Raw genomic sequence first — 23,430 nt, 5'->3', positions numbered from 1 at the left:
TCAATGACCCAACAGTGGGCGATATATCCGTTTACTAGCAGGATGAGGGCTCTCAAAATGCGAGAGCTCCAAATTTCGAGCACAGGGAGTGTATGAAAAACACAAGCCACAAGGCAAAGGAGCAGTGGTGGAGTTTGAGCTTAGCTCTGGTCCCATCAGGGCTCCGTGTGCTTAGTATAAGCGATGGCTCATGCTTGAGGTGGAGAACAGGCCCATTCATCTCTGTAACGCTATAAAGGTCAACCACCCAGGGCCCCTCTAACCATAGGCCAACCTTAAGCTTCTCAAACACCCCATGTCTGCTTCTCTCTTTTGCCATTAGCAGCTGGATGTGTGAAGCTCACAGCTCCCTGCAAGGAACCCTGGGGCAGGTCACAGGTGGGGCTGAGCTCACCCTTCCTATGGATACATTTCTCCCTTGTGAAGGGCAAGGAGATAGATCAAAGGACACCTGGGCCCATTTGCTTGATAGGGAGACCCGGGGGAGCTGGAAAGGAAGAGGGAGGAGGGGACTGGGGCAGCCTAGAGCCGTGCCATGATTTATTGGCTTGTTTTGCTCCTGCACTTCTGTTTACCCAGCTGGGCCTGCTGCTGCCCAGGGTACCGGCATGTGCAGAACCACTCTGGCCAGCCTTTGGGGTAGCATCAGAGAGAGCTGTGGACTTGGCCAGCTCCTAGCAGAACTGAGGCAATTGAGTTTGTGTTTTCTATTTGCAAGTTCCCGGCCCCACTAGGCTTTTTCTCACCTCCATGGGGCACCCCTCCACACCCCCCCCCCCCCCAGTCTCAGCCACAAAGCCCCTCAGCCCTTCTTTTCCTTGGTAGAAAGTGGTGTCACTTGGGCTTCTAAGGCACACTTACACGAACAGGTAAGCATCTGCCAACAGCCTCAAGCCTAATTCTTCTAGCATTTTCAAATGCTGGGCACCTCTGTAATCAATCCATTCAAGAGCAGATTGCCTCCGGAGAGGAAATGAAACAAATAGCTTATGGAAGAGTAGCAGATCCAAGAACACGAATCAAGTCCCGAGTCTAGGCCAGGCTTCTTTCGGCTAATTGATGAACAAAGTTAAAACCAATCCCAGCATCTCAATAATGCTCGCTGCCTGGCTTAAACAGCAATAGAGAAGTCCTGACAGCCCCCAGAGTAGAATGATTTCAGAACTCTTTGTGTGTGTGTACATGCGCGTGTGTGTGTACGCGCGTGCGCACGTGCATGCAAGAGGGGGGTGGCCAGGCTTTCAGGATCCAGAGGGCCCTTCCAGGCACATGTGGTCAATGGTCTGTCAGTGCATAGAGTCAGCTCTACTTTTCTTACAAACCAACCCAATCTGAAACCAAACAGGAGGAACTGGTGGCAGAGGGCCTCTGGGCCTTGCGTAGGCACTGGGAGTGGTGCTTCTGAGTAGAGGCTTTGCAGTCAGACAAGCATATTAACTGTTTGGCCTTAGGCAAGTAGCTTAGCTTTTCTGCGTCTCAGTAGAAGACTCTGTTATACGGGAGAAACACCCACCTTACTGCATTATTGTGAAGATTAAGCACAAGAGAGTGTGCCAACCACTTAGCAACTGGTCTGCGTGCTAGTAATACCTGGGGGCTGTGGTGGTCTGAGACGAGGATTCTGGAGAGCAGAGGATGGGGCACCGGAGAGCTTCAGCACTTCGGGTGTTCATGCCTAATGTTTCCACAATTCAAAGGCAAGTTTAGAAGGTGGAAGCAATGTAAGCAAAAGGTGGTATGTCCATACAGTGGAGTATTACTCAGCCTTAAAAAGGGAGGGAATTCTGACACCTGCTACACACGACAGATGACACCTGAAGATGTTAGGCTAAATGAAATCAGCCTGTCACACACACACAAAAATACCATACGATTCCATTTACGTGGGGGACCTGGAGTAGTCACATTCATGGCGACAGAATGGTGGTTGCCAGGGGCTTGAGGTGGGGCAAAAGGAGAGTTGTTTAATATGTAGTTTCAGTCAGGGAAGACGAATTCTGGAGAAAGATGGCACACAACGGTGTGAATGGGCTTAATGCCCCTGAACTGGACACTTAAAAATGGTTAATGTCAATTTTATGGCCTTTCTGGTGGTGACGACCTGCCCATAAGAATATGCCCCTCACGAAGGACCTTCTCCACCCATCCCTGGAAGAGGAGAAGAGGAAGCACAACAAGAAGCGCCTGGTGAAGAGACTCAACTCCTGCTTCATGGACGTGAAATGCCCGGGATCCTACGAAGTTACTACCGTCTCTAGCCACACACAAACCGTAGTTGTTTGCCGGCTGTCCCTCTGCCCTTTGCAGCCCACAGGAGGAAAAGCAAGGCTTACAGAGGGATGCTCCTTCACACAGAAGCGGCACTAAAAGCACCCAAAATGAAGATGAGTGGGAAACTATCCCAATAAACACATTTTGGATTTAAAAAAAAAATGTCGGGGCGCCTGGACGGCTCAGTCGGTTAAGCATCTGACTCTTGATTTCAGCTCAGGTCATGATCTCGGGGTCCTGAGATTGAGCCCTGCATCGAGCTGCGCATTGGATTCCGCGCTCTGCAGAGTCTGCTTGTCCCTCTTCTTTCCCTTACTCTCAGCTCTCTCTTTTCCTTTCTCTCTCTCTCTCTCACCCTCCCTCTCAAATAAATAAATAAATAAAATCTTTTTGTAAAAATGTCAATTTTATGTTCTGTGTGTATTGCTGCAATTAAAAAGAAAAAGGTGGAGAATTACTGGGATTTGGGGTATACATGTGAGGAATGAGAGAGAAAAACAAAAGCTCTGGCAAAGGGATGAATGCCCCAGGGAAAGCCTTGCTGGGATTCTGCTATATTCTACTCTACTATGAGAGGACAGCCAATTTCCATAAAGGGACAGAGAGACAGACAGACAGACAGACAGAGACAGAGAATACAGAAGCAAGAAAGGAGGGGGGCCTGGGGCTGTGAGTGTCAAATAAAAGCTACAAAGGAATCGAGGTTTCTGAGCTCTGAAAATGCAGCAAGCAAGGAAAGAAGGCTCCATCTCAAGACAGTGGTTACCCCTGGGGTGGGTGAGTCCCCAGCCCCATTTGGGCCTTGGCTGTGCCCAGATGGGGAAACCTCAGGAGGGAAGGAGGAGGTGGTTTGGGCTGGCCCGAGGTAAAAATGGCAGATTCATAAATATGATGGGCTCAGCTCCCCACCACTTTCCAGGCAGAGTGGCTGGGACCAGCCTGTATTCTCTCCCCAGTCTCACTCCCTCTAGGCTCCACAGGGCCCCTGGAGGCTGCCTTCTCCTTTGGTTCAGCTGCCCGATTTCCCTGGAGAGGAGGTTGCAGAGGGGGGCTGCCAGTCCTCACATCCCCAGGCGCCTACTCTCCCCCCCACTCCCCCTGGCCGTGTGGACACACCTGAGTCCAGGAACGACCCAAGCTGCAGGGAACCCAGCCCAGGCACGGAGGTAATTAGGCACGTCTTCTCTGCTCCTGAAGTAATGTTTGTCTTTCAAATTCTGCCAACCAAAATGGCTTGGGCTGTGATTTACCATCACAACGTTATGTCATACTTCCTTACTGCTTTTATGACCAAGAAAGACTCCAGGCACAGTAGCCATATTATGTCCTAGCAAACTCCTGCCTAAATTAAGTCACTATTTCTGGTCCCTGTCGCTGGTCAAAAATGACATCCAAGGGTAATTGCTGTTTTAGGGGCACATTTTAAGGCAAATGCAAAAAATAATGAATGTACCTATTTTTCGGACTGAAATTTGCATCCGTCTTTTTACCCTCTCCTGGCAAACATGTTTTATGTTTATTTAAACGGTCCTTAATAAAAATGTACAGCTGCAAAGCATCTTACTACTCAATGCTTTCTGGTTAAGAAAATTGCCCATAATCACAGTTGACTTTCCTATTCGTAACAGAATATTATTTTTCATCGATGTGTGGCTGCCGCCCAATGTGCAAATGTTACAAACGCGGTGGGAGGCTTATCTGAGGTCGCAAGCACTTCATTCATTCATTCCCTCAGTCAGTCAACAAACTTGTTTTGTGGACTTCTTCGGTGGGGTTTTAGACCTTTTGGAGCAGTGGGAAGAGCATGTGCGGAGGCGTGAGAGAGCATGGCAGGTCACTGACATGACAAGAGGAACCATTGTGATTGGCTGTAAAGTGTTAATGTAAATAACTTGCTACTGATAGGAGTGACTGTACCAACATTGCTGACTGCTTTACTGTAGTTATAAGTTGGAATGGATTCAAGGTTATCCTTCTGTGCCTGCTTGCGTTTCAGTATGTTTTAATGAGAGTTAGAGAAAAGGGCCCGATTAATAGCTGGCGTGCCAAGAATTGTGTAGTCCCCAAGTACACCCATGGGAGTATGTGACACACGTGAATATCATCTGTCAGTTGTATCGCAGTTGAGAACTGGAGCTGCACCTACCCATCTCGCCTCCCCAAGTTCATCTCTCTCCTCTCCCACAAGATGTGTGCTCTCTGGGAGAGGAGAGAGATGAACTTGGGGAGGCGAGATGGGTAGGTGCAGCTTTTCAGAGCTGTAGTACACACATTTTCATTTGGATTGCCCCCAAATTTTGCATAGCAGATTGTCATTGATGTCACGGAGCTACTGCTCATTTGTGAGGTTCCAGTATTTTCCCTGATACAGAGATGGGATCTTAATTAAAGTGGTGACCGTCAACCCATTCTCGCAAATTTAGCTTGTCTTGGAGAACCCATAATTATACTTCTTGCAATCAACTACTTCTAGCACCGGCTGCATTGCATGTTGAGCTCCTTAGAAATGAGAAAGTGATCCCAGAGGCAGTTTCCAGGTTAGGTTTAATGCAGTGTTTGTATTGGGGACCTCAGATGTCTTGGAAAACAGATGGAAATTCTCAGTAATGAGTCAAACTAGAAAAAGGAACTTACTAGTAATGAACTTGATATGCTCTCTCTCTTAGGCACATGGAGAGCCGTTGGGGTACAGAGAAAGATGCCTATGTTGCCTTACCTTTCTGGACTTGACCAGAAAATATTAGGAATGATATATCATGTGATGTGCAAATAGAATAACTGATTGGCTTGGTGTTCTGTTTGGAAGGGTACTCAAAATGTTTCCCTTTCCCTGAAAACACTCTCCCACTGGTGCTTGATTTTCTATTATTAGAAACTGTGGTGGAATCCTTTGTTTTAAAATTATGCTTTAGGGGCGTCTGGGTGGCCCAGTCCATGAAGCATCTGTCTGCGGCTCAGGTCATGATCCCAGGGTCCTGGGATCGAGCCCTGCGTCGGGCTCCCCACTCAGCAAGGAGTCTGCTTCTCCCTCTCCCCTACCCTCTCTCGTGCTCTCTCTCTCACTCTCTCTCTCAAATAAATACATAAAATCTTTTAAAAAATTATGCTTTATTTCTATGCTTTGGGAAAGGAGGGTAGTTCTTTTAAAAATAAGAAGCACATTCAGGAATGAACTGGAAACCTGCTAGGATTGTTGTTAAGAAAACCAGTTGTGTGTAGATGCGACCTCAGTAATTAATCAGTGAGCATCTAGCCGCCAAATATCTGATGGGAGGGAGGAGGCCCTCTCCTTCGAGAGGGGGAAAATGACTCCCTTCTGATTGAAAAAGCACCATCCCAGACCTTCTTGCTGCTGACATGCAGATGTGCATCTGGCTGTAATCTCTCACTCCCTGCTAGCTTTTGCCAAGCTGTGTGGAACAGAAATCCAGTTTCTCCCCCATGTAAAGAGACAGAGAGAAATTGAATAGTTAGATAGTTAAAATTCTGAGCACTGGCTAGGAGAAGGAACATGCCCAAAGCAATAAAAAGACTCTCACTTAAAAGCCGTGGTTGCAGAAAGATTCGAGCCGTTTAAACAACTGGCAGAGTTGATCGGGGTGAAGGGAGTAGGAGTCTCCGAGCTCTGGACAAGACTTGATACTCCACAGACAAACCAAGAAATATTTAAATTGTGTTCAGTCTACTCCAGGTTGACGAGCAGGGTAGAATCCATGCTTGATAAAATTTGAGGGGGTTTGTTTGCACATAGGTGTCCGTGTTTCTATAAACTTGGCTCTAAATTTTATTCCATGTGGAGTTGTTTCAAATGCAGCTGTATTTATAAAGAATGAAAGCATCATTGAATGGGAAAATGTTCTGTTCTCTCTGAGCTGTCCAACTTAACAGGAGCCTATCATTCGCTCAGAGCCGTGGCAACTTACCCAAATTGCAAGACTAGCACAGGGGAGGAAGATAACTCCCTTTGAAGTTTTGTCTTCAAAACTCCCAAACCCACAGTTCATAAGTGACAGCAAATCCCACAGTGCCTCAAGCTTTGGATTAAACACTGCAGCCTTCTTTAAAAATGAAAGTGTCCCTGGGAAGGTTAACATATAAAGTTACTAGTACCTTAATATAATGGTTCCCTAAACTGAGTATTTATCAGAAGCATCTCATGCCACACCTTTCACTTAGAACTTTCAAAATATAGGAATGTTCAGAGAAGAATGTAGCAAGCATTGTGTTCTTGTCATGCAGAGTGGAAATACACTACCATATTTATTTTGTTTTCCGTTTTTTAAAGGTTTATTTATTTATTTGAGAGAGAGAGAGAATCTTTAAGCAGACTCCACACTGAATGTGGAGCCTGATGCGGGGCTCGATCCCACTGACCTTTAGATCTCACCCTGAGTGGAAACCAAGAGTCGGGTGTTTAACCGACTGAGCCACCCAGGCGCCCCTGTCTTCCAATTTTTTTTTTTTAATAAAAAGAGTAAAATACTTAAGGAAAAGTTGAAGTTCCCTTTATCTCCCACTTCCTGTCAACCCATTCTCAGCATTATTTCCTGAGATCAGTCCATGTAGGTTATCTCACTGCTGAACAGCAACCTAATAGTACAGCCATGACACACTTAATTTCCTCATTCCCCAGTTGATGGATATTTAGGTTGTTTCCAATTTTTTTACCAATAGTCCTCCCAGTGGTCTACGTGTTCCCATGACACCATACCACTGGTAACTTTTGAGTTTTAATTTTTGCCAATCTGACAAGTATTTTCTTGAATACTAGTGAGGTTGAGCATCTTTTCATACATTTGTAGATCATTCTAGTTCCTTCTGTTTGTTGCCTGTTGGTATTCTTTGCCCATTTTTCTTTTGGGTTGGTTGCCTTTTCAAAATGTATTTATTATGTATCTTTTGGATACGGTTTCTTTTTCAATTTTGTGTGTGGCAAATGTCTTCTCCCACTGTATGGCTTGTTTTTAACTTTATAGTGTCATTTGTTTTCCATAGACATTTTAATATTTAAAGCAGTCACATTTATCAGTCTTCTCTATTAAAATTTGTGAGTTTGTATGCATGTGTGATTAATAAATTCTTCCTTACTCCAAGATCATAAAGGTATTCTATATTTGCATCAAAATGTTATAAAATTTTGCTGATCTCGGGGTCATGAGTTCGAGCCCCACATGGGGTGTAGAGGTTACTTAAATGAATAAACTTAAAAAAATAACATTTAGATCTTTAATTCATTTTGAATTAATTCTTAGGTAGGATTTGAAGATATTATCTAATTTTATCTTATCTCACATGGATAATTTTAATATTTATTGAATAGTCTATATCATATCTTCCATGATTTATATATATTTTAAAGAGTTTATTTATTCTTTTTTTGAGAGAGAGCACACACGAGCGGGGTTGGGGAGGGGCAGAGAGAGAGGACTAAGCAAACTCCCTGCTGAGCAGGGAGCCCGATGCCAGGCTCGATCCCAGGACCCTGGGATCATGACCTGAGCTGAAGGCACATGCTTAACAGACTTAGCCACCCAGGCGCCCCTCTTCCATGTTTTATAATCAATGTCTGTCATATGCCTACTTCCCACAGATTTATAGGAGTTATTTTTAGGCTCTTTTTCTATTCCACTGATCTATTTATCCATCTGCCAATACCACACTGTTTTAATTGCTATACCCTGATAAGTCTTGATAATCTGTTCTCCATTGCTCTTCTTCAAAATTGCTTTGTCTATTCTTGGTGCCTCACTCTTCAGCATAAACTTTAGGATCAGCTTGTTCAGATCCATTAAAAATCCTGTTGCAATTTTTATTGAACCTGAATTAAATTTATAGATCAGTTTGAAGAGAATTGACATCTTGATGTTGAATCTTCTCATACATGATCACTGTATATCTCTGCTTTTTGAGATTACCTTTTTGGAAAGTTTTTATTTCAATGTAATTATGGATTCACGGGAAAATGGAAATGTAGTACAGAGACATCCCCTGTACTGTTCACCCATTTTCTCACAGTGGTTATTTTGTTTTTTTTTACACAGCTTTATTGAGGAACAATTGATATACCGAGAGCTGGACACAGTTAATGTGTACAATTTGATGAGTTTGAAGATATGCATATACCTGTGAAACCACCACCACAATCAGGTGATAAGCATATCCATTACCTCTCAAAGTTTCCTCCTGCCCCTTTTTGTGGTTGTTGTTTTATGGCAAGAAACTTCACATGAGATCTACTGTTTGTGTATAGTTCTAAGCCTTTTTATTATGTGTAGATTTGTATAGACACCATTGCAATCAAGATACAGAACTAGTCTATCACCACAAAGATATCCCTCATGCTACCCCTTATAGTTACACCCAGCCTGTCTCTAACCCGCAGAAACCACTAATCTGTTCATCTCTACAATTTTGTCATTTTAAGAATGTTTTATAAATGGAATCATACAGGGGTGCCTGGGTGGCTCAGTTGGTTAAGCATTTGCTTTCAGCTCAGGTCATGATCCCAGGGTCCTTGTCCCTCTCCCTCTGCTGGTCCCCCTGCTTGTGCTCTCTCTCTCTGTCAAATAAGTAAATAAAATCTTTTTAAAAAAAATAAAAAATAAATGGAATCATACAGTATGTGACTTTTTGAGAGTGTCTTTTTTTTATTCATCATAATTCCCTGGATATTCATCCAAGTTGTGACGTGTATCAATAGTTTTCTCATTTTTATGGCTGAACATGAGTCCATGGTATGAACGTAGCACAATTTTTTGAACCATTCACCTGTTGAGTGACATGTTGGACATCTCCATTTTTGATGTTTTCTGTTTGTTCTATCTTTTGTTTTCTGTTTTTATTTTTTTAATCTTCCTGTGGGTTACTTGAGCATTTTTTAGAATTTCATTTTGATTTATCTATAGGTTTCCAAGAGTATCTCTTTGTATAGCAATACTATACAGTATCTCTTTGTATAGAGATACTATACTATACAAAGATACTATACTAACTGATGTCATTTTACCTAGTAGAGCAAAATGTGAAAACTTTGCCTTCCTTTATGTCCCTTTACCTCCTCCCCAGTTTATAAGATAATTGTCTTAAATATTTCCTCTACAGGTGCACCTGGGTGGCTCAGTTGGTTGAGTCTGACTTCAGCTCAGGTCATGATCTCAGGGTCCTGGGATTGAGCTCCAAGTCAGGCTCTGTGCTCAGTGGGGAGTCTGCTTCTCCCTCTCTCTCTGCCCCTGCCCCTGCTCATGCTTGCTCTCTATTTATTCATAAATAAATAAAATCTTTTAAAAATATTTCCTCTACATATATTGATAAACATATTAGACAATGTTTTTTTTTTTTTATTCAACCAGCAAACAATTTAGAAAACTCAAAAGAAGAAGGAAAACCTATTGTATTTACCCTTATTTTTTGCTCTTTCTTTGCTCCTCTTTACTTCCTGATGTTCTAAGAGCCCTTTTTTTTTAATCCTTTCTTTATTTTTGGAGAACTTCCTTTAGCCATTCTTTAAGTGTTGGTGTACTAGTGACAAATTCTTTTAATTTTCCTTCATCTGAGAATGTATTGATTTCCCCTTCATTTCTAAAGGATACTTTTGCTGGACAGAGAAGTCTGTGTTGGTGGTTCTTTTCTTTCAGCACTTGAAAAACATTATGCCACTTCCTTGTGACCTCCACAGGTTCTGATGAGAAACCCACTGTCATTGGAATTGTTTTTCCTTGATAGGTAAAGGTATCATTTCTCTCCAGCTCTTTCAAGATTTTTTCTTTGTTTTTAGTTTTCAGAAGTTTGACTATGTAGCTCAGCCTGGATTTCTTTGGGTTTATCCTCTTTGGGTTTATCCTCTTTGGGATCCACTACACTTCTTGAATCTGTAGGTTTATGTCTTTTGCCAAATTGAGAAATTTTCAGCCAGTATTTCTTTGACTACTTTTTCAGCCCTGTTTTCTTTCTCTTCTCCTTCTGGGATTCTGATGCCATGAGTACTATATCTTTTGATACGATCCCATATGTTCCTAAGGCTCTGTTCATATTTTTTTTGGTCTACTTTCCCTCTGTTGTTCATCCTGAGTAATTTCCATTTTTTTATCTTCAAGCTTACTACTGCTTTTTTCTGTCTCATCCATTCTGCTGTTGAGCCCATCCATTGAGTTTCTGGTTTTTGTTTTTTTTTTTTAACCCATCATTGAGTTTTTTATTTTGGTTATTTTGCTTTCTCAGTTCTGAAATTTCCATTTGGTTCTTCTTTATATCTTCTATTTCTTTGCTAAGAGTGTTTTACCCTTTGTTTTTATATTTGGAATTACTGGCTCAAACATTTTTATGATGGCTGCTTTAAAATCTTTGTTGGGTAATTCTAACACCTGTGTCATCTCAGTTTTGGCATCTGCTGATTATTTTTTCTCATTCATGTTGAAATCTTCCTGGTTCTTGACAATGATTTTGATATTTTGATATTTTGGGTATATATTGTTATCGGGCATATATATTGTTGAAATCTTCAGTTTTATCAGGCCTTCTCTGACAATGCTCCAGTGGAGGAAGAAGAGCTATAGCTTCATTACTGCCAGCTGGAGGTGGAAGTGTAGGCTCCCCACATAGTTGCCACTTTCACCATGTGAGGAGGGACCTTGTTACAGTCCTGGCTGCCCATTCAACTGCCCTCTGACAACACCCCAGGTGGGTGGTTGAGGTACCTCTTTACAGTCTAGGGAGGGTGAAGTCCAGGCTCTCCACTCTGCCTTTGCTGGCATAAGTCAGAGTGGGATCACATTTTTTTCCCCCTGTGTGTATTTAGCTGGAGTAGAGAACAGTTATTGTTAAAAGTTTTCCGTCCTAAAAAAAAAAGTTTTCTGCCCTACTGCATTGCTCCTTTCCTGGTACTTTGGCTAGAGAGAGGAGGCTTTTGTTAGGACTTTTTTGGCCTGTCCTTGTTGGTGTTTTGGGGTTGCCAGTTTCTCCAGCACCCAGTCTGGGATAGATGAGGCCAGAAGAAAACAGAAGGAACTTACTGACATGTCTCCTCAGTTCCCAAGGTCCTTGGGCAGTCTGAGTCTTCTCTCCCCACCTATCAGAGTCTTCTGATGTTTGTTTTCTATGTAACATGAAGTTTTTACCTATACTTAGTGGGACAAATAGGGAGAAGCACTTCTACATCATCTTGTCCTGCAACTGGAAGTACAAGGTCATCTTTTATGACTTCCAAAATGTTTCATAAAGGTCTTACACAAAGTTTGTGTATATGTATTTCTAGATCCTTGCTAAGAATATATATTTTGATTAGTATCATTCCTTTTTAAAAAATTACATATCCTGATTGGTTGTTTCTGGTATATTGAAATGATACTGATTTTTCATATTACTATATCCAGCACCCTTGTTGAATACTCTGTTTTAATGACTTGTAAATCCTCTTGTATTTTATATGTCAGCAACTATATCATCTGCAAGTATGATCATTTTCTCTTTCTTTCCAATCCTTATATATCTTATTTCTTTTTCATATACTATTGTGTTTGCTGGGTCTTCGATTACAGTGTCAAATGCAATCAGTAATGACAGGCATCCTCATCTTCTTTTCTCTGAGTTTTCAAGTAAATGCTTGTATTCTTTTATCATAAAGTATGATTATCTTTTTTAAAGATTTATTTATTTTTGAGAGGGAGTGAGCAAGCGGGGGCAGGGCGGCAAAGGGAGAGGCAGAGAGAGAGAATCCCGAGTAGACTCCCTACTGAGCACAGAGCCCAACACAAGGCTGGATCTCACGACCCTGAGATCATGACCTGAGCTGAAATCAAGAGTCAGATGCTCAACAGTCTGAGCCACCCGGGTGCCACATTAAGTATGATTATTGTAGATCTTTGGCTACTATGTAAAGAAAGGACTGTAGAAGGGCAACAGGGGAAACTGAAAGACCAGTTAGGAGGTTAATGCAGTAGCCTGGGTGAGAGGCTGGAGTGACCTGGATTAAGATGGTAGCAAATGAATGTAGCAAATATAGAGAGAAAGGGACATATTTGAACTATATTTTGGAGACAGACTTGAAAACATTTGAAAGGGGGCTGAGGGTAAAGAAAAGCGGAGAAATCAGATTGATGCCTTGTTTGGGGCCCAAATAACTGCATGGATGGTGATGCCATTTTCTGAAGTATAGAACACTGAGGTAGGAATATATTTTGGGGACAAAATTAAGGGTTTTCTTTGGGTTACATTAAATTTGAGATTCAATGACAGACATACAAGTGGATATTCTACAAAGACCATTGGATAAGAGTCTAGAGCTCAAGAGGAGATATCAAAATTGTAGATATAAACAGCATATAGATACCGTTTAAAGCCATGGGATTGTATGAGATAATCTAGGGTGTAGTAAAGCTAGAAAAGAGGGCTAAGGACTTTAACATTTAGAGGTTAAGCAGAGAAAGGGAAGGTAACAAAAGAGACAGAAGAAACAGCCAGCAAGATAGGAGTAAAGCTAGGAATTTATCCTAGTTAGATGATTGAACAAACATGTAGAGATATACATGTACAAGTATACTCATCACACTATTTTTTATAATAACAGAAATTGGAAATAAATGTTTGTAGGGAGATGATTAAATAAATTGTGGTGCATATACACTCTAGAATGTACTAGGCAGACATTAAAAGGATGACATAAATCAATACTTATTGACGTATAGGGAGGTATACGACACATTATTCCACCCAAGAGCAGGTTACAAAATAGCATATATAGTATGTATCCATTAATGTAAAATTGTATGTGTGAATGTATTTGTATGTGTGTGTAATTAGGGCCATGTGGGTAGTTTTGTTTTTCTACTTTGTTTATTGATCATCCCGTGTGTCTAAAACAGTGTTTTAGCACACAGCAGGCACTAATACATGTTTTTTTGAAAGAAGGAGTGAACAAATGAATATTGGAAAATGCTCCCCAAAATGTTCCGAGTGGTTATCTCTAGGTCTTGTGATTAAGGGTATTTTATTTTCCTTTCTTTTACATTTTGTTTGGATTCTCTTACAATAAGCATACATTCTTTTAGTTACCTATGACCTCGAAGTACCCCTGTTTGGCTGAATTCAGAGCAAAGCAGTGGCTTTGCCATTGTAAAGCCATATTTGGGCAGGAAGATCAGAACGATAGCAGGGAGATATGTTGGCTCTTGGAGAGCTGGAGGCAGGAAAAGTGAACTAGAAGATGAAGACTGACAGGAGCCACGGGGAAGAAAGACTTGCGCCTTTCAGGAAAGAAGAAAGCAAAGCTGGGTTTTGCAGAGCAGAGCAGCATAGCACACGAAGCTGGGAACCCCTTGCAAAACCTGGCCTGGGGGGAAAGGAGCCTGTGGAACCAGAGAGCACAGTGAGTTTTGCAATCTAAATTCTTGACTCACAATTGTGGATGGATATAGGAGTTGATAAAAAAGCCACACTGTGGTTCCAAGATTGTGCTGCTTGGTATAGAAATGCCTCATTCCCTTTGGTGGTGGCAGTGGAAAATGATGAAAGCCTTGTGTTTGAAGAAGTCCTTGGTTCTCTATTTTTTCTGAGGCTACAGGAGAAGCAAGTTGGATTATGTTCCTCGAATAACTGATTGGACCTGCTTTGGAATTCCATGTGTGTGTGTTTGCCCAACCATGCTCTGTCCTCCCCTCCATTCCCCCACGTTAGCCTCTTGCTTCCCATCACCAGAATATACCTAGATTTCTCCAACGTGGAAGTTTAATCTCCTGCTAGCATTTCTCCTGTACTGTATTATGCTAAGTGAGTGCTCATTTCCTTCCTGGCCTTGAGTTACAAAATGCTCTCTTCTGTTGCCCAAGTCTTGGAAAGTGCAGGCTCCAGGAAAAGGGTGGTGTTAGAGATAGTGTTGCCAGATAAAATACAGCATGCCCAGTTAAGTCTGAATTTCAGATAATCAATGAATTTCCAGGATAAGTATATCCCGGATAGTGCATGGGACAGACTTACGCCAAAAAATTACTCATCCTTTATCTGTAATTAATTTTTTTTTTTTTGCAAAATCTGGCAACCCTAGGTAGAGAAAAAACTCATCTTGTGATACATGCATTTTCCCAGTGCTTTTCATCCAAAATTTACCAGATGTTTCTTAGATGGATTTTCAATTTACAAAAGGGGAAATAACTAACTTATTACGTCAAAATTAGACTGCAAATTAATACTGGAGCTGAAATTTTAAGTTTTCAACTTCTCCAACACATGATTTAATTCAGTGATCTCTACATCAGTAATTTATTGTCTAGAAGGAAGCAGGAATAGAGTTATCAGAAAGGCGCATATTCCCGTGAAAAGCAAAATTTGAAAAGAATTTAGAGGCAATGACTCTTAAGATTTTAATTTCCTTTGGACCGTGGGTATGACTATGTTTAGTCTCTAAGGTAGTGTTTCTCAAAGCGTGGTCCCTGGGCCACCTCCATCAGAATCTCCTGGGAAGCAGTCTGTAAAGACAGGCAGCAAGTAAAGCTAATTGATCCTGTCAAGGATTGAGCCTATGGTGTTTCCCTCACTGGCACCACAATCACTTCCTCCTTCATCTCCGGAGCTTTTATTTCATTCCACTAATAGCTTTTATCTGGAGGATGTCAATGACAGAGGGTTTGTGAGTTACTTTTAAGGTTTTATTTTTTTCCATTGGACATTACAAAAGTGAAATTGTGAAAAGGCAAAATTGAAGATGGATTTGACACCTCCCCGACACACCCTTGGATTAAGGAATCCAAAATAACTGTTCATTGTATGACATGAGATGATCGTCCTGGCCTATATTAAATCACCAAATTTAATTTGATCTTGGAAGCTGAAGAAATCTCTATCACCTTCATCTTGCCTTGGTACCTAGCCATTCCATAAAATTGACTCCCTACGTCTCCTGGGCCTTCCTCCAAGAGAACTAATCATATCTTAATAATTTGGTCCAGAATCATGGTGTAATTGCTCCAGGTCAGTATTGTACACTATTATACTCTATGGAGAGCAGAAATTATTATCACGAATTAAAAAGAATGAGGTCAAGAGGTACAACTTGACTCTCAAAGCATCCCTAGGACATATGTATAACCAGAATGACTTTTTAAATTAAGGAATTACAATTATTCTCTGGTAGAGCAAAGCAAAGCAAAGCAAATGTGTTCCGTCAATCTGTCATTTCACATTTATAGCAAACAGTCTCACATTTGGTCAATTCCTTAATCACATGCTTATAAAAATAACAGAAATAGTTTGGTAACTCACCCCATGCTACTAAAATGCAAGTAACCCAAGATGGCTTGGCTGTGTTGTTCTCATCTCTTTTTTATCACCAGGGACTCGACTCTTCTTAGTTAGCCTTATGTGCTGCCAGTTGATACTTGCCTAAATATTTCCTTCATACTCAGAACATTATAGTTCCTTTTTCAGGCTTCAAATATTTCCACCTAATTCTAGAAATACGTGAGGTACGCCTGAAACGCTGACAGCTGTAGCTCAGACCCAAAATAGTCAGGCCCATTCTAGAAGACACACTGAGCAAACAGAACCAGGAGTTTGAAGGTGACAGCTGAACAGGCATCAATAGGAAACTGCCAGGTGCTCAGTTGATCCAGCTAGGGATGGGAACAGACAGATTCTATTTCTAGAAATAGTACAGAGGATGCCAACAAGTCATGGGATATACGTGATAGTACAGATCTTCCCTTCCATTTTGTGGGTAGCTTGAGAGGATGTCTCAGTAACCTTAAACTTGCTGTGAAAATGAACATGTGTAATGAATAATCTTTGACATTGACTCATTCAATCCTATTATTTTCAAGTGACTTTGCTAGGCACTTCGAAGGAATATAAAAAAGTTTAGGACACTGGCTCTACTCACATGGAGTTTTCACACCAGTTGGGGAATCAAGACAAATATGGGAAGGTCCTGTCTTATGAGGGGTTAGGTTCCTGGTGCAAAACATAATAATTTATAGACAAAATACCCCTCAAAGTCCTTTGAAAGGGGCTACACTGAAGACAGAAATACCATTGTTTAGTAAGTCCAACACAGGTTTGTTTTTATTATTTCCTCCAACATTATACCAGATCACTCTTTAGTTGAGAACCAAGCCAATTGGCTTGCATTTAGGGGCCATGTTGAATTTGTAGAGCACATACATTTAAGCATGAGAATCACTAGTGAGAGGCTCACAGGAACCAGCACCATGTGAGGGAACAGCAGATTCACATCTCCCAGTTTAAGTTAACTCCAGGGCAAAGCAAAATGGAATGATGGATAGAATTACCCACACGATTTCAATTGCCTTCTCCCTCTCCCTTTCTCCTTCTCTCCCTTTCTCCTTCTCTCCTTCTCCCCACCCTCTCTCTCAAAGTTTCTAAATATAGATGGATTCATATAAGAATGGTTTGCGTATATTGTACCTCTCTATACCCATGTACCCAGATAGGAGAGGGCATGAGAAGGTAAGCTTCACCACTTACTGATTGTATGACCTTGGCCAAGTGAACCCCACCAAGCATCCAGTCCCTCATCCATAAAATGAAGATAATAATTGCATCTTCCTGACAGGATAATTCTGCCAATCAAATGCAATGCTCACAAAATGTTTCACCTAGTACCTAGTAACATAAAAGCCTTAATAATGCTTAACGTGTGTGTGTGTGTGTGTGTAATTGCTTTTATTTTTTTCAGCTCTATTGAGGTATAATTGACAAGTAAAATCATAAGATATTTATTTATTTATTTTAGAAAGAGAGAGAGAGAGCAGAGGTGGGGGGAGGGATGGAGGGAGAGGGAGAGAATCTCAAGCAGACTCGACACTGAGTGTGGAGCTCGATGCAGGGCTCCATCTCACGACCCTGAGATCATGACCTGAGCTGAAACCAAGAGTCAGATGCTTAACTGACTGAGCCACCCAGGGCCCGAAATTGTAAGATATTTAAAGTATACATCACAGTGATTTGATATATATATATATATACAGTATGAAAGGATTCCCATCTAGTTAATCAACACATCTATCACCTCAGATATTCATCTTTTTTGGTAGAACATTTAAGTTCTACTCTCATAGCCAATTTCAATTATATGGTACAGTGTTATCAACTATAGTCACTATGTTTTACATTACCTCCTCAGCCCTTATTCATCTTACAGCTGAAACTTGATATAACTTTTTACCAACCTCTCCCTATTTCTCCCACTGCTCCCAGCTCTTGATAACCACTTTTCTACTCTCTGTTTCTAAGAGTTTGACTTTCTTTTTAAGATTCCACATATAAGTGATACCGTGCAGTATTTGTCTTTATTTGGCTTATTTCACGTAACGTAATGCCCTCAAGGTCCATCCATGTTGTCACAAATGGTAGGATTTTTCTCCTTTCTCATGGATGAATAATATCCCATTGTGTGTATCACATTATATTCTTTATATACATATATCACATATATGTGTATATATATAAGAAATATATATATACAAGAAATACATATATACACAATATATGTATATAAAGAAAATGTGATTATATATATTTTTCTTTATTCATTCATCCACCAGTGGATACTTAGGCTGTCTTCATATCTTGGCTATTGTGAATAATGCTGCAATGAACATGGGAGTACAGATATCTCCTCGATATCCTGTTTTTATTTCCTTTAACTATATGCCTGGAAGTGGGATTGCTGGGTCATATGGTAGTTCTGTTTTTTGAGGAAGCTGCATACTATTTTCCAGAGTGGCTATATCAATTTACATTCCTATCAACAGTGCACAAGGGTTCTCTTTGCTTTATATCCTTGCCAACACTTGTTATCTCTTATCTTTTTGATAATAGCTATTCTAACAGGTGTGAGGTGATATCTGATTATGGTTTTGATTTGCATTTCCCTGATGATTAGTGATGTTGAGCACCTTTTCATGTACCTATTGGGCCATTTGTATGTCTTCTTTGGGAAAATGTCTATTCAATTGCTCTGCCTGTTTTTTAAATCAGATTGGTTGGGCGCCTGGGTGGCTTAGTTGGTTAAGCGACTGCCTTCGGCTCAGGTCATAATCCTGGAGTCCCAGGATCGAGTCCTGCATTGGGCTCCCTGCTCAGCAGGGAGTCTGCTTCTCCCTCTGACCTCCCCTCTCTCATTCTCTCTCTCTGTCAAATAAATAAATAAAATCTTAAAAAAAAATAAATCAGATTGGTTTTTTTGCTATAGAGTTGTATGAGTTCTTTTTATATATTGGTTATTAACCCTTATCAGGTATGATTTACAAAATTTTTCCCTCATTCAGTAGGTTGCATTTTTATTTTGTTGATGGTTTCCTTTGCTGTGCAAAAGCTTTTTGGTTTGGTGTAGTCCCACTTACTCATTTTTGCTCTTGTTGCCTTTGCTTTTGGTGTCAAATCCAAAAACTCATTACCAAAACCGTTGTCAAGGAACTTTGTCTGTTTTCTTCTCGAAGTTTTAGGGTTTCAGGTCTTATGTTCAAGTCTTTAATTTATTTTGAGTTGATTCTTGTGTATAGTGTAAGGGTCCAGTTTCATTCTTTGCATGTGGCTGTCCAGTTTTCCCAACACCATTTATTGAAGAGACTATCTTTTCCCCACTGTGTATTTTTGGCTCCTTTGTCATAAATTAATTGACCATATATGTATGAGTTTATTACCGGGCTCTCTTTTCTGTTCCATTGATCTATATGTCCTTTTTAATGCCAATACCATACTGGGTATGCATTTGTGTTAATAAAACCATAAAATTACCAAAAAAACCCAAGATGCTGTCTATTCATTTTCTTCACTGCACAGGCTGGCATTGGGTTTGGTGACTCTGATGGCCAGCTGGGCTGCTCTTTTCACAATGGCTTTGGGATTCTTAGAGGAGACACTGTGAGATAAGTAAGATTTTTTGCACATCAGCAGCACTTCAAACTCCTTGATGTTGTGTACTAGGAATTCTGGAAGCCACTGGGCAGCATATGCTTTGTTTTCTTGTTGCTCCAGTAACCAAATGTTGGGTGTCAAGCTCTGGCCCTTGAATCTTCTGCACACCCTATTGTCAGTGCCTCTGAGTTTCCACCAGTTGTGCTTTATTTTGACATATTGATCTGACTGGTGCCAGATGAATTTCTTGGTCCTCTTTTTAATGATCTTGGGCTTCACCAGAGGTCTGAGGGCAGCCATGATGCTGTGTAGGAGATGGCTGCCATCTCTGCAGGCAGCACTGAGGAAGAGCCCATACTGTCTTTTTTTTTTTTAATTTATTTGACAGAGAGAGAGACAGCGAGAGAGGGAACACAGCAGGGGGAGAGGGAGAGGGAGAAGCAAGCTTCCCGCCGAGCAGGGAGCCCGATGCGGGGCTCGATCCCAGGACCCCGGGATCATGACCTGAGCCGAAGGCAGACGCTTAACGACTGAGCCACCCAGGCGCCCCGAGCCCATACTGTCTTAATAACTATAGTTATGTAACATAGTTTGGAATCAGGAAGTGTGATGCTTCCAACTTTATTCTTTTTTCTCAAACTTGCTTTGGCTGTTCAGGGTCTTTTGTGGCTCCATACAAATTTTAAGATTGTTTTATTGTATTTTTGTGAAAAATGCCAGTAGAATTGTGATAGGTATTGCATTGAATCTGTACATTGCTTTGTGTAGTATGGGTATTTTAACAGTATTAATTTTTCTTATCTGTGAGCACGGAATATCTTTTTATTTAGTAGTGTCTTCTTTAGTTTCTTTCATCAGTGTCATAGTTTTCAATGTACAGATCTTTCACCTCCTTGGTTAAATTTATTCCTATGTATTTTATTCTTTTTGATGCAATTGCAAGCAGGATTCTTTTCTCAATTTCTCTTTCTGGTAGTTCATTATTAGTATAGAGAAATGCAACTGATTTTTGAATATTGATTTTGTATCTTGCAACTTTACCGAATTTGTTTATTAGTTCTAACAGTTTCCTCGGTAGAGTCTTTGGGTTTTCCATGTATAATATCATGTCATCTGCAAATAGAGACAGTCTGACTTCCTCTTTTCCAATTTGGATGTCTTTTATTTCTTTTCCTTGCCTAATTGGTGTGGCTAGGACTTCCAGTACAATGATGAATGAAAGTGGTGAGAGTGGGCATCTTTGTCTTGTTCCTGATCTTAGAGGAAAAATTTTCAGCGTTTTACATTGACTATGATGTTAGCTGTGGGCTTGTCATATGTGGCCTTTATTATGTTGAGGTACATTCCCTCTATACCTGGTTTTTTTTTTTTTTTGTTTTTTGAGTTTTTTTTAAGATTTTATTTACTTGTTTGTCGGAAAGAGAGAGAGAGAGCGAGCACAAGTAGGGGTAACAGCAGGCAGAGGGAAAAGCAGGCTCCCTGCTGAGCAAGGAGCCTGATGTGGGACTCAATCCCAGGACTGTGGGATCATGAACTGAACCAAAGGCAGACGCTTAACCAATTGAGCGACCCAGGCATCCCTATACCTGTTTTATTGAGACTTTTTTTTTTTTAAATCATGAATGGATGTTAAATTTTGTCAAATGTTTTTTCGGCATCTATTGAGATTATCGTGTGCTTTTTATCCTTCATTTTGTTAATGTGGTGTATTGCATTGATTTATTTGTGGATGTTGAGCCATCCTTGTATCCCTGGAATAAACCCCACTTGATCATGGTGTATTATTATCCTTTTAATGTATTGTTGAATTCAGTTTGCTAATACTTTGTTGAGGATTTTTACGTTTATGTTCATCAGGAATATTGGCCTGTAATTTTTTTTTCCCTCTAGCGTCTTTGTCTGGTTTGGTATCAGGATAATGCTGACCTCATAAAATGAATCTAGAAGTGTTCCTTCCTCTTTTGTTTTTTGGAAGAGTTTGAGAAGGATTGGTATTAATTCTTTAAACTTTTGGTAGAATTCACCCCTGACGCCATCTGGTCCTGGAGTTTTCTTTGTTAGGAGGTTTTTGATTATTGATTCCTTAACTAGTAATTGGTCTCTTCAGATGTTCTCTTTCCTTATGATTCAGTCTTTGCAGGTTGTATATTTCTAGGAATTTATTTATTTCTTCTAGGTTGTCCAGTTTGTCATCAAATAGTTACCCATTGTAGTCTTTTATGATCCTTTGCATTTCTGTGGTATCATTTCTAATGTTTCCTCTTTCATTTATAATTTTATTTATTTGAGTCCTCTCTCCTTTTTCTTGGTAAGCCTAGCTAAAGGTTTGTCTGTTTTATTTATCTTTTTAAAAAACAGCTCTTAATTTCATAGATCTTTTCTATTGTCTTTTTAGTCTTTATTTCATTTATTTCTGCTCTGATCTTCGTTATTTCCTTCCTCCTGCTAACTTTGTACTTAGTTTGTTCTTCTTTTTCTAGTTCCTTGAGGTGTAAAGTTAGGTTGTTTATTTGAGCTTTTCTTTTTTCTTAATGTAGGAATAAATCACCATAAATTCCCTCTTAGAATTACTTTTGCTGCATCCCATAACATACTACTGTTAATTGTTATAGCAAGTGGTTTATATGTGGTATATGAGATGAGAGAGACATGCCTTCTGTGTTGAGGAATTTCAGGGGAGGGAGACATAACTGGATGTGTGTTGGTAGGGACGGGTCAAGGGTAAAGTGATTTTTGAACTTGACAAGGAATGGGTGACATTGGAGAATTGGAAGGGAGGGAAGGAGTGAAGATGGAACACAGAGAAAGCCAAGGTGTGGACAAGGGGGGATGCTCAAGAGACCAGATGTGAATGCAGGTAGGTAAGGAATCCTGTGTAGCAGAACATTAGGAGTTACTGTTGGAGAGGGAAGAAGGGGAGGTGGGGCCATATGACTGAAGGCCTTGAATGCCAGGCTGTGATTCTGGAGGAATTTTTTGAGATATTTTATGCAAGGGTGATAGGATGATAAAACTTACCTAAATATACTTTCCAAATGTAGTTCATCTGCCAAAGTCCAGCTTACAGCCACTTCCTATTGGAAGCCTTACTGGACCACTTCCCCTCTTGGATTTCACTCTTCCTTTTCCAAATTCTGTTGACACTGATTGCTCTTCCCCTGCAGTAATTTTGACCTTAACCTTCTACTGTCTCATCTTGGGAGCTAGCTATGTTTTGTGTATGTGTGTTGTGTAGGGAGAGGCTATCTTTTCTCTGAAGATGTAACCTTGCCTTTCACTTCCTCTTTCCCACACAGAGCTTAGCACAATGTGGGCTCTGAAGGAATAATTTTTTTTAAAGATTTTATTTATTTATTTGACAGAGAGAGACACAGTGAGAGAGGGAACACAAGCAGGGGGAGTGGGAGAGGGAGAAGCAGGCTTCCCACTGAGCAGGGAGCCTGATGTGGGGCTCGATCCCAGGACCCTGGGACCATGACCTGAGCCGAAGGCAGACGCTTAATGACTGAGCCACCCAGGCGCCCCTGAAGGAATAATTTGAATTAACTCAGTGATTGATGATGGACTTGCCTAACTGGAGTAGGAAAAACAAAGTGTCCCACAGGCAGGATGTGTACTGGCTCTGTGAGGAAAGTAGTAAAATTAAAGAAAGGTGGACAGGCCTCACTGTCCTAGGCTCATTCCCGAAGCCCCAGATTCAGGTTTTTTAAACATTTTTCTAAATATCTTTGCCTAAGTTAGTTGGGACCTTCCAAACCAAACAAAGGCTGGCTGGACTAACTGTTGTAATGGCTTCAGAGAATGGAGGGCTGGCCAGGAAGAGATGCCCCAAGTGCTGCCCAATGGGGGAGACCAGCTTCCTCACAGCCCAGGGAAGGAAGAAAAAGAACCTCTGTCTTTAATCACAGCTATTCAAGAAGCCAGCTCTGCTGAGAGCAGCAGACTCTGGGAGGAAAAAAATACAGTCTTTGCAAAGGAAACTTTTTTCCAACCTGAGGTCAAGCCCAGGAGTCAAACTGTAAAGGGACTGGGAGGGAGAGCCTGGGTATGAAATGAAACAAGAGAGCCTGTTACAGGCCTGATTCCAAGGAACCACATCTCCATGCCTGTCACAGTCCATCTTCCCAAACACCCATCAAATGAAAGAACCCACCTGAACAGATCTTCATTTGTTCAGTGTGGAAGCTCGATGCTTTTCTAATATCTGCATGTTATCCTGGTTTGCAAAAGCCTCTAAACACATCAGCGGAGGAAGTTATTTGAAATGGATTCTGGTTAGGACTTGTCTCCTTCCTC

General features: G+C 40.9%; 1 protein-coding gene and 1 pseudogene across 1 annotated transcript; one reads left to right on the top strand and one right to left on the bottom strand.

The window, feature by feature from the left end:
• Positions 1-1,982: 1,982 nt before the first annotated feature.
• On the top strand, positions 1,983-2,390 carry LOC118011652 (40S ribosomal protein S27-like). Its single transcript, XM_035006533.1, has one exon. The coding sequence runs from the start codon at positions 2,116-2,118 to the stop codon at positions 2,365-2,367; it is 252 nt and encodes an 83-aa protein (XP_034862424.1). The 5' UTR covers positions 1,983-2,115; the 3' UTR covers positions 2,368-2,390.
• Positions 2,391-19,035: 16,645 nt separating this feature from the next.
• LOC118011636 lies at positions 19,036-19,434 on the bottom strand (annotated as a pseudogene).
• Positions 19,435-23,430: the final 3,996 nt, after the last annotated feature.

This window comes from Mirounga leonina, unplaced genomic scaffold (assembly GCF_011800145.1).
Source record: "Mirounga leonina isolate KUSES-001 unplaced genomic scaffold, KU_Mleo_1.0 Mir_101664, whole genome shotgun sequence".
Lineage (NCBI taxonomy): Eukaryota > Metazoa > Chordata > Mammalia > Carnivora > Phocidae > Mirounga > Mirounga leonina.
This window is presented reverse-complemented; position numbering and strand designations above follow the sequence as displayed.